This window comes from Mesocricetus auratus, unplaced genomic scaffold (assembly GCF_017639785.1).
Source record: "Mesocricetus auratus isolate SY011 unplaced genomic scaffold, BCM_Maur_2.0 Super-Scaffold_100007, whole genome shotgun sequence".
In the NCBI taxonomy this organism is placed as follows: domain Eukaryota; kingdom Metazoa; phylum Chordata; class Mammalia; order Rodentia; family Cricetidae; genus Mesocricetus; species Mesocricetus auratus.
This window is the reverse complement of record NW_024429191.1, coordinates 93496288-93518658: the sequence shown is the minus strand read 5'-3', so window position 1 is coordinate 93518658 and position 22371 is coordinate 93496288. Positions and strand designations below refer to the sequence as shown.

General features: G+C 49.6%; 1 protein-coding gene across 2 annotated transcripts in view; it reads left to right on the top strand.

The window, feature by feature from the left end:
* Positions 1-6979: 6979 nt before the first annotated feature.
* Ube2o (ubiquitin conjugating enzyme E2 O) overlaps positions 6980-22371 on the top strand; it is a 41060-nt gene continuing 25668 nt past the window's right edge. For both annotated transcript variants that reach the window (XM_040750085.1, XM_040750084.1), the window contains exon 1: positions 6980-7430. In XM_040750085.1, coding sequence (XP_040606019.1) covers positions 7011-7430 — 420 coding nt within the window. In that variant the 5' untranslated portion in view covers positions 6980-7010. The remainder of the gene's footprint in view (positions 7431-22371) is intronic.

Sequence of the window (22371 nt, the reverse complement as noted above, 5' to 3'; positions counted from 1 at the left end):
CCCCCCATTCTGGGGTTCTGGTTACTGTGTTGCCCTTACCTCTCCAATACCTGAGAGATTCAGTATGCCTTGCTGTATCCTCTCCACCCCCACTTCCCCCCTGGTGGAACTCCTCCCCCTCCCCTTTTTTTAAAAAGATTTATTTATTTATTACATGTACAGTTTTCTGCCAGAAGAGGGCACTCAGATTGAATTGGACATGGTTGTGAGCCACCATGTGGTTGCTGGGAATTGAACTCAGGACCTCTGGAAGAGCAGCCAGTGCTCTTAACCTCTGAGCCATCTCTCCAGCCCCAACTCCTCCCCTTTTTAAAATTGCATTTTCTGCCGGACGGTGGTGGCACAAGTCTTTAATCCCAGCACTCAGGAGGCAGAGGCAGGTGGATCTCTGTGAGTTCGAGGCTAGGCTGGACTAACAGCCTCCAAAATAATACAGAGAAACCCTGTCTCATAAAACCCCCCAAAAATCTCGCATTTTCTTCTTTCTTTTTTTTTAAATGATTTATTCATTTATTATGTGAACAACATTCTGCCTCCATGTGTGCCTGCAGGCCAGAAGAGGGCACCAGATCTCATTACAGATGGTTGTGAGCCACCATGTGGTTGCTGGGAATTGAACTCAGGATCCTTGGAAGATCATTCAGTGCTCTTAACCTCTGAGCCATCTCTCCATCCCTAAAGATGTATTTTCTTTTCTTTTCTTTTTTTTTTTGTTTTGTTTTGTTTTTTCGAGACAGGGTTTCTCTGTGGCTTTGGAGGCTGTCCTGGAACTAGCTCTTGTAGACCAGGCTGGCCTCGAACTCACAGAGATCCGCCTACCTCTGCCTCCCAAGTGCTGGGATTAAAGGCGTACGCCACCAACGCCCGGCTAAAGATGTATTTTTATTTTATATATAAATGGATGTTTTGCCTGAATCTCTGTATCACGTGTGTGCAGTGCCTGCATTGGTCAGAAGAGGGCGTCAGATCCCCCTGGAACTAGAGTTACAGATGCTTGTGAGCCACCACGAAGCTGCAGTTCAGGGTTCAGAAGGAAGTCACATCCCAAGGCTTGGGAGCATCTGGGATCTGGTGAAGTCCCTGGAAGACACCCACAGGTGGTGAGGAGCTTCTGGAGGTACAGTCTCCACAGTGACTCCAGTATAGCTCAAACTGGACAGGGCGGGGGGGGGGGGGGGGCTGCATAGGTAAAGGCAGTCTGAAGAGGTCTTCCCCTTCCTGGCTTCAATGCATGGTGCGTTTAGAAGCATGGGAAACTCACCAAAGGGAGGTTTAGAAATGTCAGGCCATCTCCTACCGACCTACGGGATGTGTTAGCAGACTCCAGTGCTGTTGCCAGGTGCTACACTGGGCACCAGTGTTAAATACACAACCAGGACAGGAGGCACACAGTTCACTTTTGTCCAGTGATGGTGACCCTGGCATGACATTCTCACCTCCCCCCTGGCAGGTCCTGGGCAATCTGTGCAAAGCATCGAGTACAGAACGGGGCAAGAGGCTACACCTCAGTGAGGGGAGCTATTATTAGCCACTATGACCAGAAGCTGCGGCATTCAAGGGCCGCTTCTTCCTGTCTTACTCAACGATTAGGAAGGGAGGGGCGAGCCCTTTTCATATTAAAGCGACAAATACAGGCACACGCTGGAGAAAAGTGCAAAACTCATTTGGATTTGGGGTGCGGCGTTGCGCGCGTCCAAGTGAATGCATGCTCACACGTGTGTGGGCACAAACAGTGTGTTAGGGTGACCCTGAACATGTGTGTGCTTACGGATGTGGAACCCAGAAATGGATGCCAAGTATCTTCTTGGATTATTCTCCACCTTATGAAGTAGGGTGTCTCAGTCAGAGTTACTATTGCTGCGATGAGAAACCAGGTGGCAAGGAGAGGGTTTATCTGGCTCACACTTCCACAGCACTGTTCATCATGGAAGGAAGTCAGAACAGGAACTCAGTCAGGGAAGGGACCTGGAGGCAGGAGCTGGTGCAGAGGCCATGGAGGGGTGTGGTTTACTGACTTGCTCAGCCTGCTTCTTTTTTTTTTTTTTTTTGGTTTTTCGAGACGGGTTTCTCTGTGGCTTTGGAGGCTGTCCTGGAACTCGCTCTGTAGACCAGGCTGGCCTCGAACTCACAGAGATCCACCTGCCTCTGCCTCCCGAGTGCTGGGATTAAAGGCATGCGCCACCAATGCCCGGCTGCTCAGCCTGCCTCTAATAGGACCCGGGACCACCAGCCCAGGGATGACACCGTCCTTCCGCTGTGGGCTGGGCCCTCTTCCATTGATAACTAATTGAGAAAATGCCCTACAGGCTTGCCCATGGCCTAATCTTACTGAGGCATCTTTTTTTTTTTTTTAAGATTTATTTATTTTTAATGTGTACCGTGTTCTGCCTGCATGTATAACTGCAGGCCAGAAGAGGGCACCAGATCTCAATACAGACTGTTGTAAGTCACCATGTGGTTGCTGAGAATTGAACTCAGGACCTCTGGAAGAACAGTTGCTCTTAACCACTGAGCCATCTTTCCAGCCCCCCTGAGGCATCTTCTTAATTGAGGTTCTCTCCTCTTAGATGACTGTTGTTTGTGACAAGGTGACATAAAATTACTCTCATATCAACCCGGGGCACGCTGATTTAGATAGTCTAGCAACCGGTTTGCTCTCCAACTCCTGAGCACTGGGATTACAGGAAGGTCACCACGCTGTCCAACATTGCCATGAGTGTCGGGGATCCAAACTCTGGTTCTCACACTTGTTTGGCAAGCATTTTATTCACCGAGCCAACCCTCCAGTCCCTTCACTTGGATTTGCTTTTTTCTGGACAGGATTTCTCTGTATTGCTTTGGAGGCTGTCCTGGAACTCGCTCTGTAGACCAGGCTGGTCTCGAACTCACAGAGATCCGCCTGCCTCTGCCTCCCGAGTGCTGGGATTAAAGGCGTGCACCACCACTCTCCAGCTTGTTTTTGTTTGCCTTTTGAAATAGGATCTGGAACTTGATTTGTAGACCAGGCTGGCCTCAAACTCAAAGAGATCTGCCTTGGTGCAGCCTCCTGAGTGCTGGGATTAAAGGTGTTTTCCACCAAGCCAGTTGTAAAGTTTTATTGTATTCGGTGTGTGTGTGTGTTTTGCCTGTCAGTGTGTCTGTGAACTACATGCATGCGGTGCTGGAGGAGGCCAGATGGCAGCACCAGGCCCCCTGGAGCTGTGAGCCCCCATCTGGAGCTGGAGCTGTGAGCCCCCATCTGGGTGCTAGGAATTGAGCCTGGGTCCTCTGGAAGAGCATCCAGTGCCTGTGACTGCCCAGCCATCTCTCCAGCCCTGTGCATAGTAACCTTTCCCTGAGTGTAGTCCCATGTCCCCAATATCTAGAAAATTACCCTAAATGCAGGGTTCTGCCCTTTTCCCCTATTGAAGGGCCTAAAATACTGTAATAACAAACCACCAGACTGTCATTGACTGTCTGGAGGGGGAAATGTGTGAAAAATGCTTTTCACTGAGCAAGGTTAGAGGCTGATCTTGAGTATTCTTAATTCCTTTTAAACAGCCCATTAGAAATTCTTCATCTGAGAATGTGTCTAAATTTTTAGGGCCTTACTGAGGTGGCACACCAAATTAATAGAATTACTATTTATATTTTACAGTGGTAATAAGGAGCCAACCATAGGGTGGCTGAATAACAGTTCTGCCAGTCGGCAGTTGAGTCTAGGCAGGGGGCTTTGAAGTATTACAGTAATGATTAAATGTTACCGAGAGAGAGCTATATGCCAGGCACAGTTCTACATTTAATCTTAGCCCTGCAACGATGCAGGCATTGCTGTTGTCAACCCTATTTTACATACAAGAAGACAGAGGTGAAGAGCAGCAAACTGAGCTTGCTCAGTACTTCAAGTTCCCCTCTGACTTTCACAGGGTACACCTAGGCCCACACATACACAAGTCACACACACAAACCAAATAAAGAACAAAAGTAGTAAAAATCTTAATTAAGAAAAAAGGGCTGGGAGCCGGGTGGTGGCGGCGCACGCCTTTAATTCCAGCACTCAGGAGGCAGAGACATTCGAATCTATGTGAGTTCTTTTGAGGCCAGCCTGGTCTACAGAGCAAGTGCCAGAAGAGGCTCCAAAGCTACACAGAGAAACCCTGTCTTGAAAAACCAACAAAAAAGAAAGAAAGAAAGAAAGAGAGGAAAAAGAAAAGTGCTGGGAAGAAGGCTCATAGGGTAAAGGCGTTTGCTGTCAAGGCTGAGGACCTGAGTTCAAACCCCAGGACCCAACTGATGGAAGGAGAGAACAGTTCCTGCAAGCTGTCCTTTGATGCCCACACGTGTACCAAGGCTCCTTCACTGTCCTTCTCCCCAAAATAATAGTTTCAGGAAGAAGGAAAGAAACTCAGTTGCTTGGGTTTTTCTTGGGGGGGGGGCGGTTGGTTGGTTTTTCAAGACAAGGTTTCTCTGTGTAACAGCCCTGGCTGTCCCGGAACTCGCTCTGTAGATCAGGCTGGCCTCGAACTCACAGAGATCCGCCTGCCTCTTGCCTCTTGCCTCTGCCTCCTGAGTACTGGAATCACTGGCCTCGAACTCACAGAAATCCGCCTGCCTCTTGCCTCTTGCCTCTGCCTCCTGAGTACTGGAATCAAAGGTGTTCGACACTACAGCCCAAGTTGCTTGTTTTTATAGATCAGCACTAGGCAGCCACGATTTGGAATCACAGATCCTACTTTTTTTGCTATTACTTTGTTTTGTTGTTTTCAAGATGGGGGTCTTACTATGTAGTTCTGGCTGTCCTGGAACTAACTATATAGACCAGGCTGGACTAGAAATCAGAGATCTTCCTGGTCCTTACCTTCACCCACTCCCAACTACCCCTGAGCTATGCATAGGAGGCCTCTCTGAGCTCCAGATTCACCAAGAGGGGTTTCTCTTTTTATTTATTTATCTATTTTTGGTTTTTTTCAAGACAGGGTTTCTCTGTATTGTTTTGGAGGCCGTCCTGGAACTTGTTCTGTAGACCAGGCTGGCCTCGAACTCACAGAGATCTGCCTGCCTCTGCCTCCCGAGTGCTGGGATTAAAGGCGTGCGCCACCAACGCCCGGCTTTATTTTTAATTTTGATTTTATGTGCATTGGCCCTTTGACCATGGGTACCGGATCCCACGGAACCGGAATTACAGACAGTTGTGAGCTGCCATGTGGGTGCTGGGAATTGAACCTAGGTCCTCTGGAAGCGCAGTCAGTTCTCTTAACCACTGAGCCATCTCCCTCCAGCCCCCCAAGAGGTGCTTAAAGGCAAACCACTAGTACTTCCGATTACTGACCTTTATTGTCTCTCTCTATCACAACCTGTAGACCAACAAATCCCTAAGGGGTCATGACCTTCCGACTTCTGCTCGGGAGTCTACACACTCCATACCTATCTATTAAAGCCTTGCTTACAAGCTACCTTAGAGTTGCTTTTTCAGCTATTTAATGAGTATTTGTTTTATGTGCCCAAGGACACTGTCCTCTACGGTACATGTTAAAGGTATGTGCAAACACACCTAGCTGATAACTTTTTAGAAAATTACTGATTACGATTATATGTGCATATATGATGGTTAGAATATTGATTATGATCGGGGGCTGGAGAGATGGCTCAGATGTTAAGAGCACTGACTGCTCTTCCAGAGGTCTTGAGTTCAATTCCCAGCAACCACATGGTGGCTGACAACCATCTACAATTCAATCTGGTGTATATGTAACAAATAAATAAAATCTAAAAAATATTGATTATGATTATATGTGCATATATGATGGCTATGGGCACAAGTGTGCTGCAGTGACTTGGGCACCTACAGGACAAAGATGGCGTCACCCTGCAGGGCTACAACTAGACTGGAATGCTAAAGGCGCTTGTTAGAACTTGTTGACTACGGGTGGTGACACACACTTTTCATCCTAGTACTCACTTGGGAGGCAGGGTCAGGCAGATCTCTGAGTTTGAGTCCAGCCTGATTTACATAGAGAATTCCAGGCCAGCCAGGGCTACGTAGAAAGACCCTGTGTCAAATAAACAAACAAACAAATTACCATTATAGGAAAATGGGAAAAAAGCAGTTGGGGGATTGATGAGATGGCTCAGTAGGCAAAGCATTTGCTACACAAACCTGATGACCTGAGTTCAATCCCCAGAACCCCACATAGAGGTGAAAAGAAAGAACCAACTCCACCAAGGTGTACTCTGACCTCATGTCACTTGTGAAACACCCATCGTATACACACGTATAATCATAATCAATAATTTAAAATTACTTTTTTTGTTTTCAAGACAGGGCTTTTCTTTGTAGCTCTAGCTGTCTTGAAACTCACTCTGTAGACCAGGCCTTGAATTTAGGAGCTCTGCCTACCTCTGTCTCCAAGTGCTGGGATTAAAGGCATGCGCCACCACCAAATGGCTTTATTTTTATTATTTATTTATTTATGTTTTTGGGAACAGGGTTTCTCTGTGTAGCTTTGGAGCCTGTCCCGGAACTCGCTCTTGTAGACCAGGCTGGTCTCAAACTCACAGAGATCGGCCTGCCTCTGCCTCCCGGGTGCCGGGATTAGGATTAAAGGCGTGCGCCGGATTAAAGGCGTGCGCCACCACTGGCCTGCTAACACAGATTAATTTTTTTAAAAAAAGTTGTCAGCCGGGTTGCAGTCTCCGCCCCTCCAGTCCTCTGCGACCACCGCCCTCCCTTCCACCCCTGATCCTGCCCCTTAGTTCCCTGCCTCCCTGCCACGCCCTCGCGGCGGCAGTCCTTCCGCCCCCGCCCCAAGCATCTTCAGCGTCCCCTAGCGACCGGGCGGCGGCTCCTAGCAACAGCATCCCAGCGCCCTAACGACGGAGGCACGTAGGTCCACGTCAGCGCGCTTGGCCCCGCCCCCGCGCCGCCGGCCCCGCCTCCCCGCGCTTAAGCCGCCGCCGCCGCTACCGCCGCCGCTGTTGCAGCCGCCGCCGCCGCCGCCGCCGCCGCCGCCCGAGACTCGCGCCGAGCAGTTATGGCGGATCCCGCAGCGCCCGCGCCCGCGCCCGCTCCTCCCGCCCAGGCCCCGGTGGCGGCCGCCGCCGCCCCGACCCCGGCCGCAGCCCCCGCCGCCGCCCCGCCGCCCGCGCCCGCCACGGACTCGGCCTCAGGGCCGTCCTCCGAATCCGGCCCCGAAGCGGGCTCGCAACGCCTGCTGTTCTCTCACGACCTGGTGTCGGGCCGTTACCGCGGCTCGGTGCACTTCGGGCTGGTGCGCCTCATCCACGGCGAGGACTCGGACTCGGAGGGCGACGAGGACGGCCGCGGCAGCTCGGGCTGCTCCGAGGCCGGGGGCGCGGGCCACGAGGAGGGCCGGGCCAGCCCGCTGCGGCGCGGCTACGTGCGCGTCCAGTGGTACCCGGAGGGCGTCAAGCAACACGTAAAGGAGACCAAGGTGAGGCGGCGGGCCGGGGCGGCCGGGAGGGCTGGCGGGGGAGCGCCGCCTCAGCGCCCGGTGCACCGTCATCGCACCGGCCTGGGCGCGCACGCCGGCAGGGCTCGGGGCGAGGGGAGGGGCCTTGCGAGCGATGCTCGGCGGTGGTTGTGTGTGCGTGTGTGTGTGTGTGTGTGTGTGCGCGCGCGCGTGTGTGGGCCTCGGCGATGGACGCGCCGCACGGACGCCCGTGGGGACCTCCTCAGGCTCTGAGGCGTGTTCGGCATTACACCAGTGCGGCGTTTTGCTGACACCCTCTCCCTTTCTCTCTCTCTATCAAAAAAAAAGGCTCCGTGCTGCATTGTGCTTCCAGAAGGGAGGGCCGTGCGTGCCGGGGAGGGCTTGGCCGTGGGCATTCCAAAACAAAGATCGAGGTGAAAACCCAAGAAGTTGAGCAGGTGCTGACGGAACGCGTGGTGGGCAGCGGCCCGGCGTCCTTTTTTTGGTTTTTTTTCTGATTTGTTTTAACCCCGCTGCCTCTTTTTGGATTGCTGTGGGGAGAACTTTGCGAGGAAAATGATGAGCAGTCCGGAGCCATGATGTTAATAGTACTGGGGGAGATGGTAGCCGCTGCGGTTGGGTGTCCTTTTGAAAGACTTCTTGGGGTGTGGGGGGTATCCTGGGCAGCCGTGGCTAGAGGAGGGACCCGCGGGGAAAGCTGCCGGGTTTTTCTTAACCTGGAGCTGTTAGGCGAATACCACACTCTCCCACCGAGTTGGGATGAGGCTAGTGAACGGAACGATTCTATCAAAGAGGTCTGTCATCATAAACCTTAACCCAAGGTTGGTCTGCGGGCCTGAATTCCTGAGTGTAATTTCTATCAGTGAGTCTCTCTCAAACACCTATCTCTTATCTCCCAGCTCCCCCTCCTGCCCAGTCAGGAAACATTTCTAAGCCTGCCTCATTTTAGGTCCCTGGAAGGTGAAAGGTCTGGTTTTTTGTTTTGTTTTGTTTGGTGGGGGGGAGGATGCTGTTAATTAATTCATTAATTTCTGCAGTGCTAAGGGTTGAACCCAGGGACTTGATACTAGACCGCGCCTTTCCACAGGGTTACATCCTCAATCCATTTTAACTTTATTTTGAGAGTAAGTCATGCCAAGTTGTCCCGGCTGGCCTGGAAATTTGATACTCCCACCTCAGCCTCTGCAGTATGGAGGATTAAAGGGAGCCATACCACCAAACCCATCACAGGAGGCTCTTCAGAGGTTAATCTAGGGCCGGGTGTGGCAGCACTCGGGAGGCTGAGGCAGGAGGATCTCTTGAGTTTGAGGCCAGCCTGGTCTACAGATTGAGTTCCAGGACAGCCCTGTCTCAAAACAAACAAAAGTTAATCCGGGTTTTTCATACTGGGAGAAAAAGACAGCAGAAGGATATGGCTTCATGCCATACTAGGAAGGGAGACACTGCCGATGGAGAATGGCAGGAGACCAGGGAGGAAAAAGCCCTGCTCCTGAATTCTAGTTCCTGTGCAGGAGTTATTGCAGATGTCAGCATCTCTTTCATTAACAGTGAGCATCCAGCCGGGCGGTGGTGGTGCACGCCTTTAATCCCAGCCCTCGGGAGGCAGAGGCAGGCGGATCTCTTGTGAGTTCGAGGCTGGGCTGGACCAACAGCCTGGAAAACAATACAGAGAAACCCTGTCTTGTAAAAACCAAAAAAAAAAAAAAAACAACAGTGCGCATCCACAGGCGCAACTCCACACACCTCAGCTTCTCAGAAAAACTAAATCAGGCAACAGCTTCACCACTTCTTAAGAAAACTGAATTTCCAGGCAAAAGAATTGGGAAAATAATCCATTTTGAAACAGAATTTCTACTAAAAATGATTAGTGTTGTGTTGGGGGGAAAGTTATTGCCCCTTCTGTGTCTGCAGTGTGTTGTCAGTGTTTTTTTTTTTTTTGGGAGACAGGGTTTCACTGTGTAGCTCTGACCTAGAACTTGCTTTGTAGATCAGACTGGCCTCGAACTCACAGATCCGAGTGCTAGGATTAAAGGCTGGGCCACCACCTGAGAGGTTCAGAAAATGTTTCCTGTCCATCAGCCAACTTCTCCTGAGCTTTGTGACCCCAGCCCTGGCTCAGAGAGCTCGGCCTGGCTCTGCCTCTGGGCACCGCCATGCTTGTCAGTTGTCTCTCTTCGACAGGGTCTTGGTGGTTAGCTTTGTTTACTGCTATCTTCCCTCTCCCAACACATGTAATAAAATTTGACCTGAAAAGCCTGCTCTTGAGTTACATACAAAACAACTTTAGGTTTTGCAGATTTCCTCCTGTAACTTGGTTTGAGTGTACTGGATCTCATCTTGTGGCTCTGGTGTTTACTGTGCAGTTTTTGTGGCTTACAGCAGTGGGATTCCAAGGAATGGTGGTCTGTGAGTATCTGAGGTGAGAGGACCCTATTCTGTTGCTAAGGACTAGAGAACAGATGTTTTGGGGAGGATGTGCATTTATAGGTAGCAGCTGTCTGTCATCAGGAGCTACAGATGCAGATGACAGAAGTGGATTCTGGGATCTTGCTGTACTTTGTTTAGGAAGCTTGTCTTCCCCTCCCCCAACTCATTCATCTTAATATCAGGGTGACTGCCGAAAAGAAAGGTTTGGATGGTTAGTGTATTGATTTCTGCTCATCATGAATCTGGTTATGTTACTGGCAGAATAAAATGACTGGATTTCTTTCTAGCCCTGGCTGTCCTAGAACTCACTATATAGACCATACTGTCCTCAAACTCAGACATCTTCCTGACTGTGCTTCTCAAGTACTGGAGTTAAAGATGTACACCAACACACCCAGTTTTTTTGATGTTGTTGTTGTCGGTTGGTTGGTACGTTTGTTGGTTTTCTGAGACAAGGTTCTCTCTGTAGCTCTGGCTGTCCTGGAACTCCCTATAGACCAGGTTGGCCTGGAACTTACTATGTAAACCAGGCTGGACTCACTCACAGAGAGCCCCCTGCCTCTGCCTCCCAAGTGCTGGGATAAAGTTATGTGTCTCCACACCTAGCATCACCCTGCAATGTCTTAGTGCTTCTGTTGCTGTGATAAACACCATGGCTAAAAGCAAATTGGGAAGGAAAAGATTTATTTCAGCTTACAGCTGTGGTTCAAACATCCAGGAAGTCACAGAGATCTGCCTGCCTCTACCTCCTGAATGCTGTTAAAGGTGTGTGTCACCACTGCCTTTTTTTTGACAATTGTTGGAATAATTTTAACTGTGTCTGGTGTATTCCTTATACCCTGAAGTATTTTTGTAGTTTACATGTTCAGTTGGAGAATAAGAATGAGAGACTTAATACTAGTGTCCCTTCCCTGGGTTTTCCTGTCATCCAGGCCCTGAGACACTTTATTGTAGCCATGCTGACCTGAAACTTACCATCCTCCTGCCTCAGCTCCCTGAATATCTGGAATTTCACGGTGTGTGCTGTTATGCCTGGCTTAATATCTCCCTCTCTTTAAAAAGATTTGTTTTTATTTTTAATTATGTGTGTGGGTATATATGTCTGTGTGGGTTTATGTGAACTGCCTGACCTGGGTGCTGGGAACTGAACCTGGGCTCTGGAAGAACTGCAAGCACTCTTAACTGCTGAGCCGTCTCTCCGGCCCCAATGCTTTCTTTAAAGGTAAGCTTTTAGTGAACATATTTAAAAAAGAAAGACAGCCGGGCAGTGATGGCACACGCCTTTAATCCTAGCACTCCGGGGAGGCAGAGGCAGGGGGATCTCTGAGTTCAAGACCAGCCTGGTCTACAAGATCGAGTTCCAGGACAGCCCCCAAAGCCACAGAGAAACCCTGTCTCCGAACACCGTGTGTCGTTCCCCCCCCCAACAGAAAGATGAAGAAATAGGCAGCAAGTCCTACTCCCTTCCAGTCCCCTCCACATACATAAGCAGCAGAAGTAAAGTTGCTTCCTACAGAAATGGCAGAATTTATGGTTGGGTTTCTGAAGCTCCTAGCAGCCAAGATTAAGCTTCTTTAGAACCTAAGAACAGCCAGATGTGGTGGTGCACATCTTTAGTCTTAGCACCCTTATTCTAGCGCTCCAGGACAGCTTGGTCTACATAATGAGTTCACAGCAGCCTAGGCTACATAGAGAGACCCAGTTTCAAAACACAACAAAAAACCACCCTCCACCTCCCCACCCCCTGAAAAAGAACTTAAGCAAACAAGTAGAGGCTCTCCCAGGCAGACTCCCTTCTCCCCAGCTCCTGACCAGCCTGGTGGTCACCTATCCATCTGTGGAGGCTTGCCCTTTCCCCAGCTCATCCTTTGAAAACCATTCTGAAATGAAGCCAAAGGCCGACAGCCCCTTGCTGCCTGAGCCTGGCTAGTCAGGTGGTCTTCCTTGTTGCCGCCTGTCACGCTGGAACAGAGCAGTCCTGAGGAAGGAGCCCGACTGCTGTCTGTCAGTCAGTTCAGGATTCCTTCTGGTGGTGCTTGTTTCAGCTTTTTCTGGTTCTCTCCTCCCTCCCTCCCCCTCCTTCCTGCCTTCCCTTAATAGGGTCTCACATCAGCCGAGCTGCCCTCAGACTCTCCTTGCAGCCGAGGATGACTTTGTGCTTCTGACCCTTGGGCCTCTCCTCCCAAGGGCTGGGATGCAAGCAGGTGTGTGCCGCCACACCCCACAGTTGCTTTCCCACCTCTTGGTGTTGTCTTTTAAGTTGCCGAAACACTTAGTGTCTCCCAGATTTGAGACATGGTGTCTGCATTCAAGCTGTTTGCTGTTACATTGCTTTTGTGAAGGCTGTGCGTTGGGTGTGTGAAGCGCCCTGATGACAGGTCCCTCTGGAATTGGCTTTGCAGTTTATTTTTGGTTCCTACTCAGGCCAGCATTTCCATGAGGAAAGCTATTTAGGTGTAGCATCATAGCCTGAGAAGTTTGTCTCACTTGTCCAGGTGCGGGGCCCATTAAAAGGAATTGTTCTCAGTGATGTAACAGGAAGGAGTTATGTAAGGTTAAAACAAGATGCAGGACTAAGTGTTTCTAAATTGCATTCTATTCAGATAGGATCACAGCTTGGAGACTCTTCACAGCTGTCTTGTGATTTTATTTTGTCCCTTGATTTTTCCTCTAATTCCTTGGCCTTGAAGACACAATTGTGTCTCTGTGGTAATTGCCTGACTCAAGGGCACTTTGACCAGATGAGGGATGTGTGTTTGTGTTGCAATTGGAAGTCAAAACCCTTGGGAGCTCCTGGCTAGCACCTGCTCTGATTGACCTTGGCTAAGTCATTGCCTCATCTCTCTTCTTTGGAAAGTGAGATGACTCCCTAACCCCTGAAGTGAGCCTGCACTGGTGGAGTGGTCAGAAGCACAGCCCTGCTCGTCTGGGGCGTCCACTTGATTTTCAGACCCTATTCTCATTCTCAGAATGTCGCAGGGTTGTGCTAAAGCACAAGGCACCTTGGAAGGCTTGTTTCAGTGCCATGGGAATTTCCAATTCTGTATCATGAGTGATGGCGGTAAGTGTGACTTTGGGAGCCCTTTCCTTTCCGTCAGTGCTCGTGAAATCTCATAACTTTGTGACTTTATAAGAAATTTAGCCTGGTGGTGGTGGTGGTGGTGGTGGTGGTGGTGGTGGTGGCACACGCCTTTAATCCCAGCACTCAAAGGCAGAGGCAGGAGGATCTCTGAGTTTGAGGCCAGTCTTGTCTGCAGAGCGAGTGTCAGAAATACATAGAGAAACCCTGTCTGAAAAGTCCAGGGGAGGGGGAGAGAGAAAGAAATTTATAGGGTACAACTAGAGTAGCACCTGCCTGCCTCCAGGAGCAGACAGAGCAGATGTGTAGGTACGCAGCTGACTGAGTGGATCCCCAAAGCTAGTGACACCCTCATTGTAGACAGAGCAGATGTGTAGGTACACAGCTGACTGAGTGGCTCCCCAAAGCTGGGGACACCCTCATTGGCAGTAGCAGTGGCTTTTGAGGCATAGTCTCACCATGTAGCCCTGGATAGCCTAAAACTGTGTGTAAGACCAGACTGGTATCCAGCTTACTGTGATCTGCTTGACTCTGCCTCCCAAATGCTCCAATTCTGAAACTCCCACAAGATAGGTGATAAAGATGAATCCCAAGGGTCAGAATGATGTTTTTCTCCTAGGATCACTGCTCAGACCTACCGTTTGTGTGCCAGGTGCTCTGCTTTACACAGTGCTCACAGCAGCTGTCTGAGTGAGATGCTGTGCTGGTCCAGAGGAGAGTGAGGAGCAGTGGGCATCGCACTGCCTAAGCGGAGGGACCTGGAAACAGACTATAGGGAATGCCATTTTTACCTGAGACAGTAAGACTTCAGGATTCATCCATCCTTGGTGTACATACAGAACCACAGACTGGGGTTGGCACAGCCATCCAGTTGCTGAATATGGAAAGCCTTAGTGGGGTATGGGGTGGCCCTAGGTGAACGTGGAGGTGTGTGTGTTGTGGGGAGCAGCCCGTATGCTATTGTGAGCACATGACTCCTGCCCTAGCCTCAGTCATCCTCAGAGCCATGAAAATACTCTGTATTTCAGGGGAGCTCTGGCATTAGCCTGATGCAGTCCAGCACTGAGTACCGCCTTCCACCCCCTGGAGCAGGCAGGAGGGTGGGCTCTCAGTAGTTGGTGCCTCCATATCCCATCAACAAGGGATCCAACCTGACTTGTCCCCTTTGTTGCTGCTGCCACTGTCATCCCACTTCTGGGAATGCTGACTCAGGATCAGGATCAGGAAGTAGTCCTCCGAGAGGCTGAGGTCCACCTCACTTTCTTTCCTTCTGCCTACCCTGTGTGTTCCACTTTAGACCATGGAAGGTGCGTTTGTGTCTTCCCTGCTTCACTGATGTCCTTGCCTTTGGGGGGGATGCGGTGGGGGCATTTCTGTGTATCCCTGGCTGTCCTAGTATTCACTCTGTTGACAGGGCCAGCCTCCCAGACTCACAGAGATCCACCTGCCTCTGCCTCCCCAGTGCTGGGGTTAAAGGCTACCACTGCATGGTACTAAAACTTGCTTTTTTCTTTTCAATTTTCCTGTTTAGTCGAGAACTGTGTCATTTACTATTTTATACACTGCTGGGCCTCATGGAATCCCCTGGAACCTATTTGAGGCCCACACTTTTAAAAAGAAGTGCAGTTATCATGTGTAATGTGAATGACATTGGCACATGATCAGTGTCTGCTGCCTCTAGTGGTCCCCTGAGGGGAGTCAGGGTGACTGCTGTGTGTTCTCCCAAGACGGTATAGGCTGAGCTCCTGTTGGTCCACAGAGGCTCTGAGAGTGCCCGCCTATGACTCGCCTGTTCTTGGGTGAGGTTGGCAATCTTAAGGTGGGGAAGGCAGCCCTTGGGAAGGGTTAGAGGGCTTTCCAGCAGGGGCACTGTCCCTGAGCGTTGTCAGTAGGTGTATCTCAGAGTAAAATTGAATCACATTAATGGCTGTCTGATTTTATCTGTTCCAGGGGTTTTGCCCTTCATCTCAGGGTGACTGTGTTGACTGAAGCCTTGGTCACGGGTGTCCAGGTTGTCCAGAGTCCCAGACAAATGTGTGTGGTGTTCTTCCAGGGAGGATAGCTCAAAGCAGGTCTCCATGATTTAACCTTTGACCTTCCATCTAGCCCCTCACACACAGTAGGCAAATGCTACACCCTCACAAGGATCCAGTCATCAGTAAGTGGCTACCATTTAGGGGTTAAATCTGGTTGGTCGTATGTATGACTGGGTATTTTCAGGGTTTTTGCCTGTTTCGAAAGACTTCAGCAGCAGCATTTTCCTACAGCTGGGTCAAGGGACTGAAACACTTGCTGTGTCATTTTTGGTTCAACTTGATAACATGGCCACATCTGGGAAACAGTCTGACTATGGCAGTTTAAAGTTTTTTTAAACATTAAAATACTGAGTCATGCTTGGGGGTTGGGGGAGATCCAGTCAGCCCTACCCAACCAGCCCAGAAAGATGAAAACACAGCTAGCACTGACAGAGATTTCCTGCAGGCTCCCTCACAGAAATCATCCTTCATTTGCATACTGCAGGGAGAGCCTGGGTTCTGGCAGGCTTCCTGCCTGTCTCATTTCTGAGCCCTTTGTGAGAGCCGCTGCTGGGATGTGCAGGGTTGTTGTAACAGCCTGCTGGCCTCTGAAGGCCAGGTGGGGAGTTTACAGGCACAACTGTGTCTCTGCTAGAGCACCAGGCTTGGCATGTGTGGTGCTGGAGCATCTTATATTTGTCTGCTTCTGTTTTAATGACTTAAGGGACTTGGAGGGCCCTGAAGGTTGATGACATCATCTTCTAGCCAGGGAAGAAAACCTCTATCCCTGCTTCTGGGACATCCCAGTCCTGAGCTGGTGGAATTGGTTGTCTCCCGTTTCTCATGACCTCCCACCTTTGACCTTCCATCTGACTTACCACACTGGATGTGATGGCTTCCCAGAGATCATAGGTGACTAGTGAATTCCTGGTCATCACATTTGCTGTCTTGGTCATTGTCATCCTCCTTTAAGCCTGCTGTTATTTACTGTGGTTAACTCAGCTGTCTCTCTTATTTTTAACATTTATTTTGTGTTTATATGTGTGTGGGCACGAGTGCTGTGAAACACAGTTGGAGGTCAGAGGACAACTTAGGAGAATTGGTTCTCTTCTCCTACCATGTGGGTCCCAGGGATCAAACTCAAGGTTGTCAGGCTTGGCAGCAGGCACCTTTACCCCTTGAACCATCCCAGCAGCCCTGAACCATGCCCTTGGAGACAGACGTCTTCTGTGTGCTCTCATTGTATCTGACTGTTACAAAGCTTTCTTTTTCTTTTCTTCCCCCAGGCCTTCCTCAACCTCTCCTTGCCTCTCTTCCTCTACTCTCCTCCCCTCTCCTCTCTCCCCGTCTCCTTTCTCCTCCCCTCCTCTGCTCCCCCCCCAGGTTTTGGGTGCATCTATTGGTACCCGCCTCTGGATGAGTGCCACATCTGTGTCACCTTCCTGGCTTCCTGCTGAAAAGCCCTGTCAAGCCACCTAGCACCTCAGACTTTGGGTGTGAAGTCTTGTGATATGACTGCCCTCCCCTCCCTTCCCCAGCATTTTAATATGAAAACATCAGGCATTCAGAAGAGCTGAGAGACTAGACCACTGATTACTAATTGCCAGCCACCGTGAGTCAGCAGCTGTTGTCACTCTGCCATCTGGCTTCATCCCTGTGTATGGAAATGCTTCCTTGGGAGCCACTTCTGAGTTAGGCACAAACACAATGGCAGTGTGCTGTCCATGCTAAAGCTCGTAACTTGTGGCAGTCAAATTGTTGCCACCATCACAAAGTCCCTTGACCCAGTTCTCACCCCTTTGCTGTCAGTGTCTTGCTGAGCCGTCCTTTTTCCTGTGCCTGCTTTCGTTTTCCTTCCCCTGTCTTGTGTACTTGATTGAGCCCATGGCCTCATGGATGTTAGGTGGGTGCTCTCACACTGTACCCTCTCATCATTTGATTCCGACACAGGGCTTGCTAAGTTGTCCAGGCTGGTCTTGAGCTGACTTTGTAGAATCTGCTGCAGCGCTTGCTCAGTCCTTCCCTGCAGCCTTGGCGTGTTCCTTCTTAGGCTAGAGTGACATCTGTCTCCTGGATCGCCCTGTCTGCAGGCCCTCCTCCAGCCCAGACAGCTTCAGGGTGACCTGCAGGTGACTGCTTACTCTCTCAGGCCAGCCTTTCCCTGCCTGAGGTTGTCCCTCCTTCTGTCCTGCCTTCCAGTTGTCTACAGCCAGTCTGACAGTTTCCCACAACTCACAAGTGTGGCCCACGGGCATTCATTCTTGTGAAACAAGGATAGCAAGAGAGCCTCCTGTGCAGATTCTTAGGACTCATGAGGACCAGCATTTACTCCTTCCTTCCAACTTGCTCATGAAGGAGTCTTCAGTACTTGTCATTGGCTTTCTTTCTTTTTTGTGGTGCTGAGACTTGAACCCAGGGCTTTGTGCAAACTAAATAAGCACTGCTGCTGAGCTGTCTCTGCAGCTTCCCCCCTCTTCAGATGTCTCATGGTACTGGAGCTGTGGGCCCCTTGCCTGCCTGCCCCTCATACCAGCCTTTCTTTAGTCTTGGTTGGCAGTTGATCCTGTCATTTATTGCCCAAGCTAGACTTCCTTGAAAGCACTATGAAGAGTTACTCCAGGACCAACCCCCACAAGTATCCTAATACTAGGAGCAGATTAGTCATAAGACACCATATTGCCATTTACTATTCTGGCAACTTCCATCACCAGGCTTGTAGGCAAACTACATGTGTAGAGGGCTAGGACAAAGCTAGCTTTAGCTATGTCTATCAGAAATGGACATTCCTGGCCAGAGAGCTTCCCAAGACTGGGTGAGACCTGAGGACGTCACATCCAGGGGAGAGTCACACTGGCCTGTAGAAACTAAGTTATAGTTAAGTTCTAGTAACTTTAGGTTAAGCATGTGTCATATGTATTTCCTCCTTGATCAGTGTGAGTGACTCCTTTGAGGACAGCTTGGGTCTTGTGTGCTGCCTGCATGGACACTCTGGGGGAGGAGTTCAAGAGCATAGCGGCAGTTGTAATGATTATGGCAGGCCTGCTTCTTGGGAGAGGTTTAAAAGAACTGTTAAAAATGGATGTAACCAGCACAGTTATCAGGGTGTCTGGTGGAGGAAATAGGGAAGAGTGAATGAACACAGCCTAGGCTGGCTCTAGGCAGATGCACCTGCCTACACATGGGCCTCTCCTCTGCAGATTGCTCAGTTGTTCTACCAAGCTCCAGGGATGCCTCTGCTGGGCAGGCCTGCTTCCAACCACACTAGTGGCACTAGGTAGACCTAATGACTACCACACCTTTCTCCCCCTCTGCTATTGCTGCTGGTGGTGGTTATTAGAGTAATGCTTGCTTGCTCTTTTAGGGTGAAAAATAGAAGGTGTCTGAGTGTGATGTAACTCCAAGAGGGTAGTTAAGTGTTTTACTGGACTTGCTCTTCTATAAATCCTGCCTCAGTGAGCTGCTGCTGCTGCTACTGCTGGAGGACACAAGCCTTCTACGTGAGCTCTCACTCCCCCAGTGGGGCTGCTGCCCTATTGGAGAGATGGAGAGAAACCTGGAGTGTTTGTAACTTGCCCAAGGCAGAGTCCAGATTTGAACCCAGGCCTGTTTGTGCTACTAAAGTGCAGAGTTGACACTGCTAACTTCTCTTGCTCCTCCAGGCCAGATGGATGCAGGGAGAAGACACACTCCACCCTCTAGACTAGGGACCAGCAAGCCTCTTCTGGACGGAGCTGATGATAAATGCTTGCAGGTTTCACTGTCTCCATCACTGCTCCGCAGTTCTGCGCATAAGCACTTGGGGATAATACTCAAGTGAATGTTAAATGTTCAGGCAGAGTTCCAGTAAAACTTTATCTTAAAATTGTTTTGTCTCACTACATATCACTGGTTCATATCACTGGTTCAGGGAGGTTTGCTAGGGGAGAGAGGGAGTGTACACCTGCACATAGGGCTGCAGGAGCTGAGCCTGTGGGAAGGTACAGTTTGCATTCAGTGGTGCAAGAGCTTGGGTAGGAAGGTGCCATGGAGATGACTTTAGCCCTTGGAAGAGGAGAACACTGAACAGCAGTGGCAGCTAGAAGGACTAGAGCAGGAGTGCATGTAGGTACTGGTGGAATGGTTCATTTTAGCTGTTCTAGACTAGGGCTAGAAAGATGGCCCGGGCCTATGACCCCAGCACTTGAGAGGATGAGGCAGGAGGATAGAAAATTTGAGGCCAGCCTGAGCTACATAGCCAGAGCCTATCTCAAAAAAAAAAGAATAAAACTTAGACATCAGAATTCCTCTAACCTAAAAATTACTGTGGACCTCAATGGGGTTTTATTATATGAGTTGTGTCTCTTATGAAAACATTAAAATAAATTTAGAGAACAGTGTGTATTCCATCAGACATAAAAGCAATGACGTCATCACATGAGAGGATGAGAATGAAAAAGGTAAACAATGTCTTAGTGTTAGGGGAGTTTTGATTTCAGATTTCCTAAAGGGGCCCGGTGACACTGGGATTGTGTTTAGAGATGGAGGAGAGAATGCTGCCAGGAGATGCTGGCGTTGACCACAGTGAGAACCACTGCTCCCCGTGCATGTGTTCTGCCATAGGCACGGCTCAAAGTGTTTTCTATATGCTCACTTGAAAGCATGTTTGTTATTTTATGCCTGTGTGCTTTGGTTGCAAGCGTGTCAGTGTATCACCTGTGTGCTTGGCACTGTCAGAGGTCAGCCTCTGGGACTGGAATCAAACCAGGGTCCTCTGGAAGAGCAGACTGCTTGTAACCACAGAGCCATTTCACTTTTCATTTTTTTTACTTTCGAGACAGGGTTTCTCTGCGTAGCTTTGTAGACCAGGCTGGCCTCAAACTCACAGAGATCCGCCTGCCTCTGCCAACCCAGTGCTGGGATTAAAGGCATGCACCACCAATGCCCGGCTCATGTTCACTTTTTTTTTTTTTTTTTTTTTTTTTTTTTTTTACGAGACAGGGTTTCTCTGTATTGTTTTGGAGGCTGTGGTCCAGCCAGGCCTCGAACTCACAGAGATCCGCCTGCCTCTGCCTCCCGAGTGCTGGGATTAAAGGCGTGCACCACCACCGCCCGGCTTCATGTTCACTTTCTTAAGCCTTTTTGCCTGATCCCAGTGAAGCAGGTAGTGTTACTTTCAGATGAGGACATGTCTGGGGGACCCTGCTCAAGGTCATAAGTCTGACCTTCAGGATCTCAGGTTAAATCTGCTCAGGGTCATGAGTCTGATCTGCAAGAACTCAGGTTAAGTCCTGGCAGTGTCCCCAAGCTACCCAGTCAGCTGTCCTTTAGAAGACTTGGCAGCATGCTTGCTCTGTGGCATGCAGGTCTTTGGGTGACAGACTCGGGAGCTAGTGAAGAGCCACTGCAGAGGGACAGTGGCTCACTGTGGATGAGTAGCCAGCTGGAGAGTGTGCAGACAGTTAGGAAACTTCTGCAGTGCAGATGAGCTACCTTAGGGCATTTCACGGGCGTGACTTAGCATGCACGCCAGGCATGGAGTGTTGAATGTGTTAGATTTTAGAACAGAATGACCCCAGCTGTGAACCAGCAACTTCATCAGAACCCAGGGAGGAGAGCCTGTGTTGACTTAGACTGGGAAGGCCTCCCAGGTTAACTTTACTGATGCTCTTTCAGCTTCGTCCTAACTCCCCAGTGAGAAGCTGAGACAGTGGTAAAGCTTTGAGTGAGAGTGAGCAGTGGGTGGACAGCAAGACAGCTTTTGGAGGGTTTGTCAGCTGGAGTGCCATGAAAGGCATTTGGGGAGGGACAGGTGCCCTGCTGGCACACAGTGGAGGCTGGTGTGCTGGGACATGGCGACGCAGCAGAACAGCGGTCATAGTTATGCCAGGCTTTCAGAGGATCAGGAGAGAGGAGGTGCATTTTGTTCTAACTATGGTAAAATGTTGAAGTAAACACGGCCTTCTGTGCCTTTCCAGAGTCACGCATACCGCACTGGCCATCTCGACCTTTTCATCATCCTGTCTGAGCCTTGGTCTCCATCAGTCAAACTCCCTAAACCTCTCAAATGGTTTTCAACTTTTAGAGAGACCTTTTATAATAGTAGAGTTTAAGCCTGTGACTCCAGCCCCAAGGGGATCTGATTCCTTCTTCTGGTCTTTGTGGGTATCCCCTCACATAAATAAATCTTAAAAAAAAAAACCAAATGTTTACTGTAAACATGGTTACCTGCTGTGAGGATCTAGAAGAGTGACAGGGATGCAGGCTCTGCTGTGCATGTTCCCCCAGAAGACCAGTGTGGGGAGAGTCAGTGTCAGTTCTTTGTATGTTTGCGTGTGTGGGATGTGTATGTATATGTGCATGTTTGGGTGCTTGGGTGTGCTGCATGTATTGGGAACCTAGAGGCTAATTGGGTGTTTTTCTTAATCACTTTCCCCCATCCTTTTGTTTTTGAAATAAGGTTCCTCTATGTAGCCCTCAGCTAGCTTGGAACTCTATGTAGACCAGACTGGCCTTAATCAAACTCAAAGAAATCCCTCTGTCTCTCTGCCTCTCAAGTATTGGGATTAAAGGTGTGTGCTACCATAGCAGCGTAATTTTGTATACGTATATATTTTCATTTTAAAAATAATTGATGTTTATGAGTGTTTTGTGTATATATCTGTGTAACGTGTGGGCCATGTGTGCGCCTGGTGCCTGTAGATATCAGAAGAGGCATCAGATCCCCTGGGACTGGAGTTACAGAGGGTTGTGAACTACCATGTGCATGCTTGCAATTGAACTCATGGCTTCTGAAAGAGCAGTCAGTGCTTAACTACTGAGCCATCCTCCACTCCTGAGTCCAACCCTTTTTGAGGTAATGTTCATGTTTCAGATCTCAGAGCATTTCAAAGTTTTGGATTAAGGATGTCCAATCTGTTACCCCCACAAAAAAAAAATCCAAAAATCCTAAAAAATTGGGCTTAAAGTTTGCTCTAATGCAGTCCCTGAGATAGCTGCTTTATACTTTATATTTCAGTGGATGTTTATTTTACTCTTTTATAAGTATATAAATATTTCTGTTCAGAAAAATCTGTCATGCTAACTGTAATCTTCTCACTCCCCAAACTTAAGAAGCTCTTCAAAGGGGTAAGGTTCCAGAGGACTATTAGTGCATACTGAGAGGGACCAGTTTGCAGTACCCCGCGCACTTGTATTCCAGCCGTGGAAACCTGAAGATCCCCTAGCCTTCTCACTGTTGATGAATGTTCTAGAGTGCCTGGCCTCACCTGCGCTGACAGTTGTGCTTTAAGTGAGGTTTACCCCTTCAGGATGACATTGCAAACTAGAGCTCAGCCTCTGGAAGTCACCCTCTGCCTCCTATACGATTTGACCTCCAACCTTGCAGGGTTGCCTTGGCCTGTGCTCCTCATGCTGTTGGGCTGTTGGCAGCGCATCTCCATGG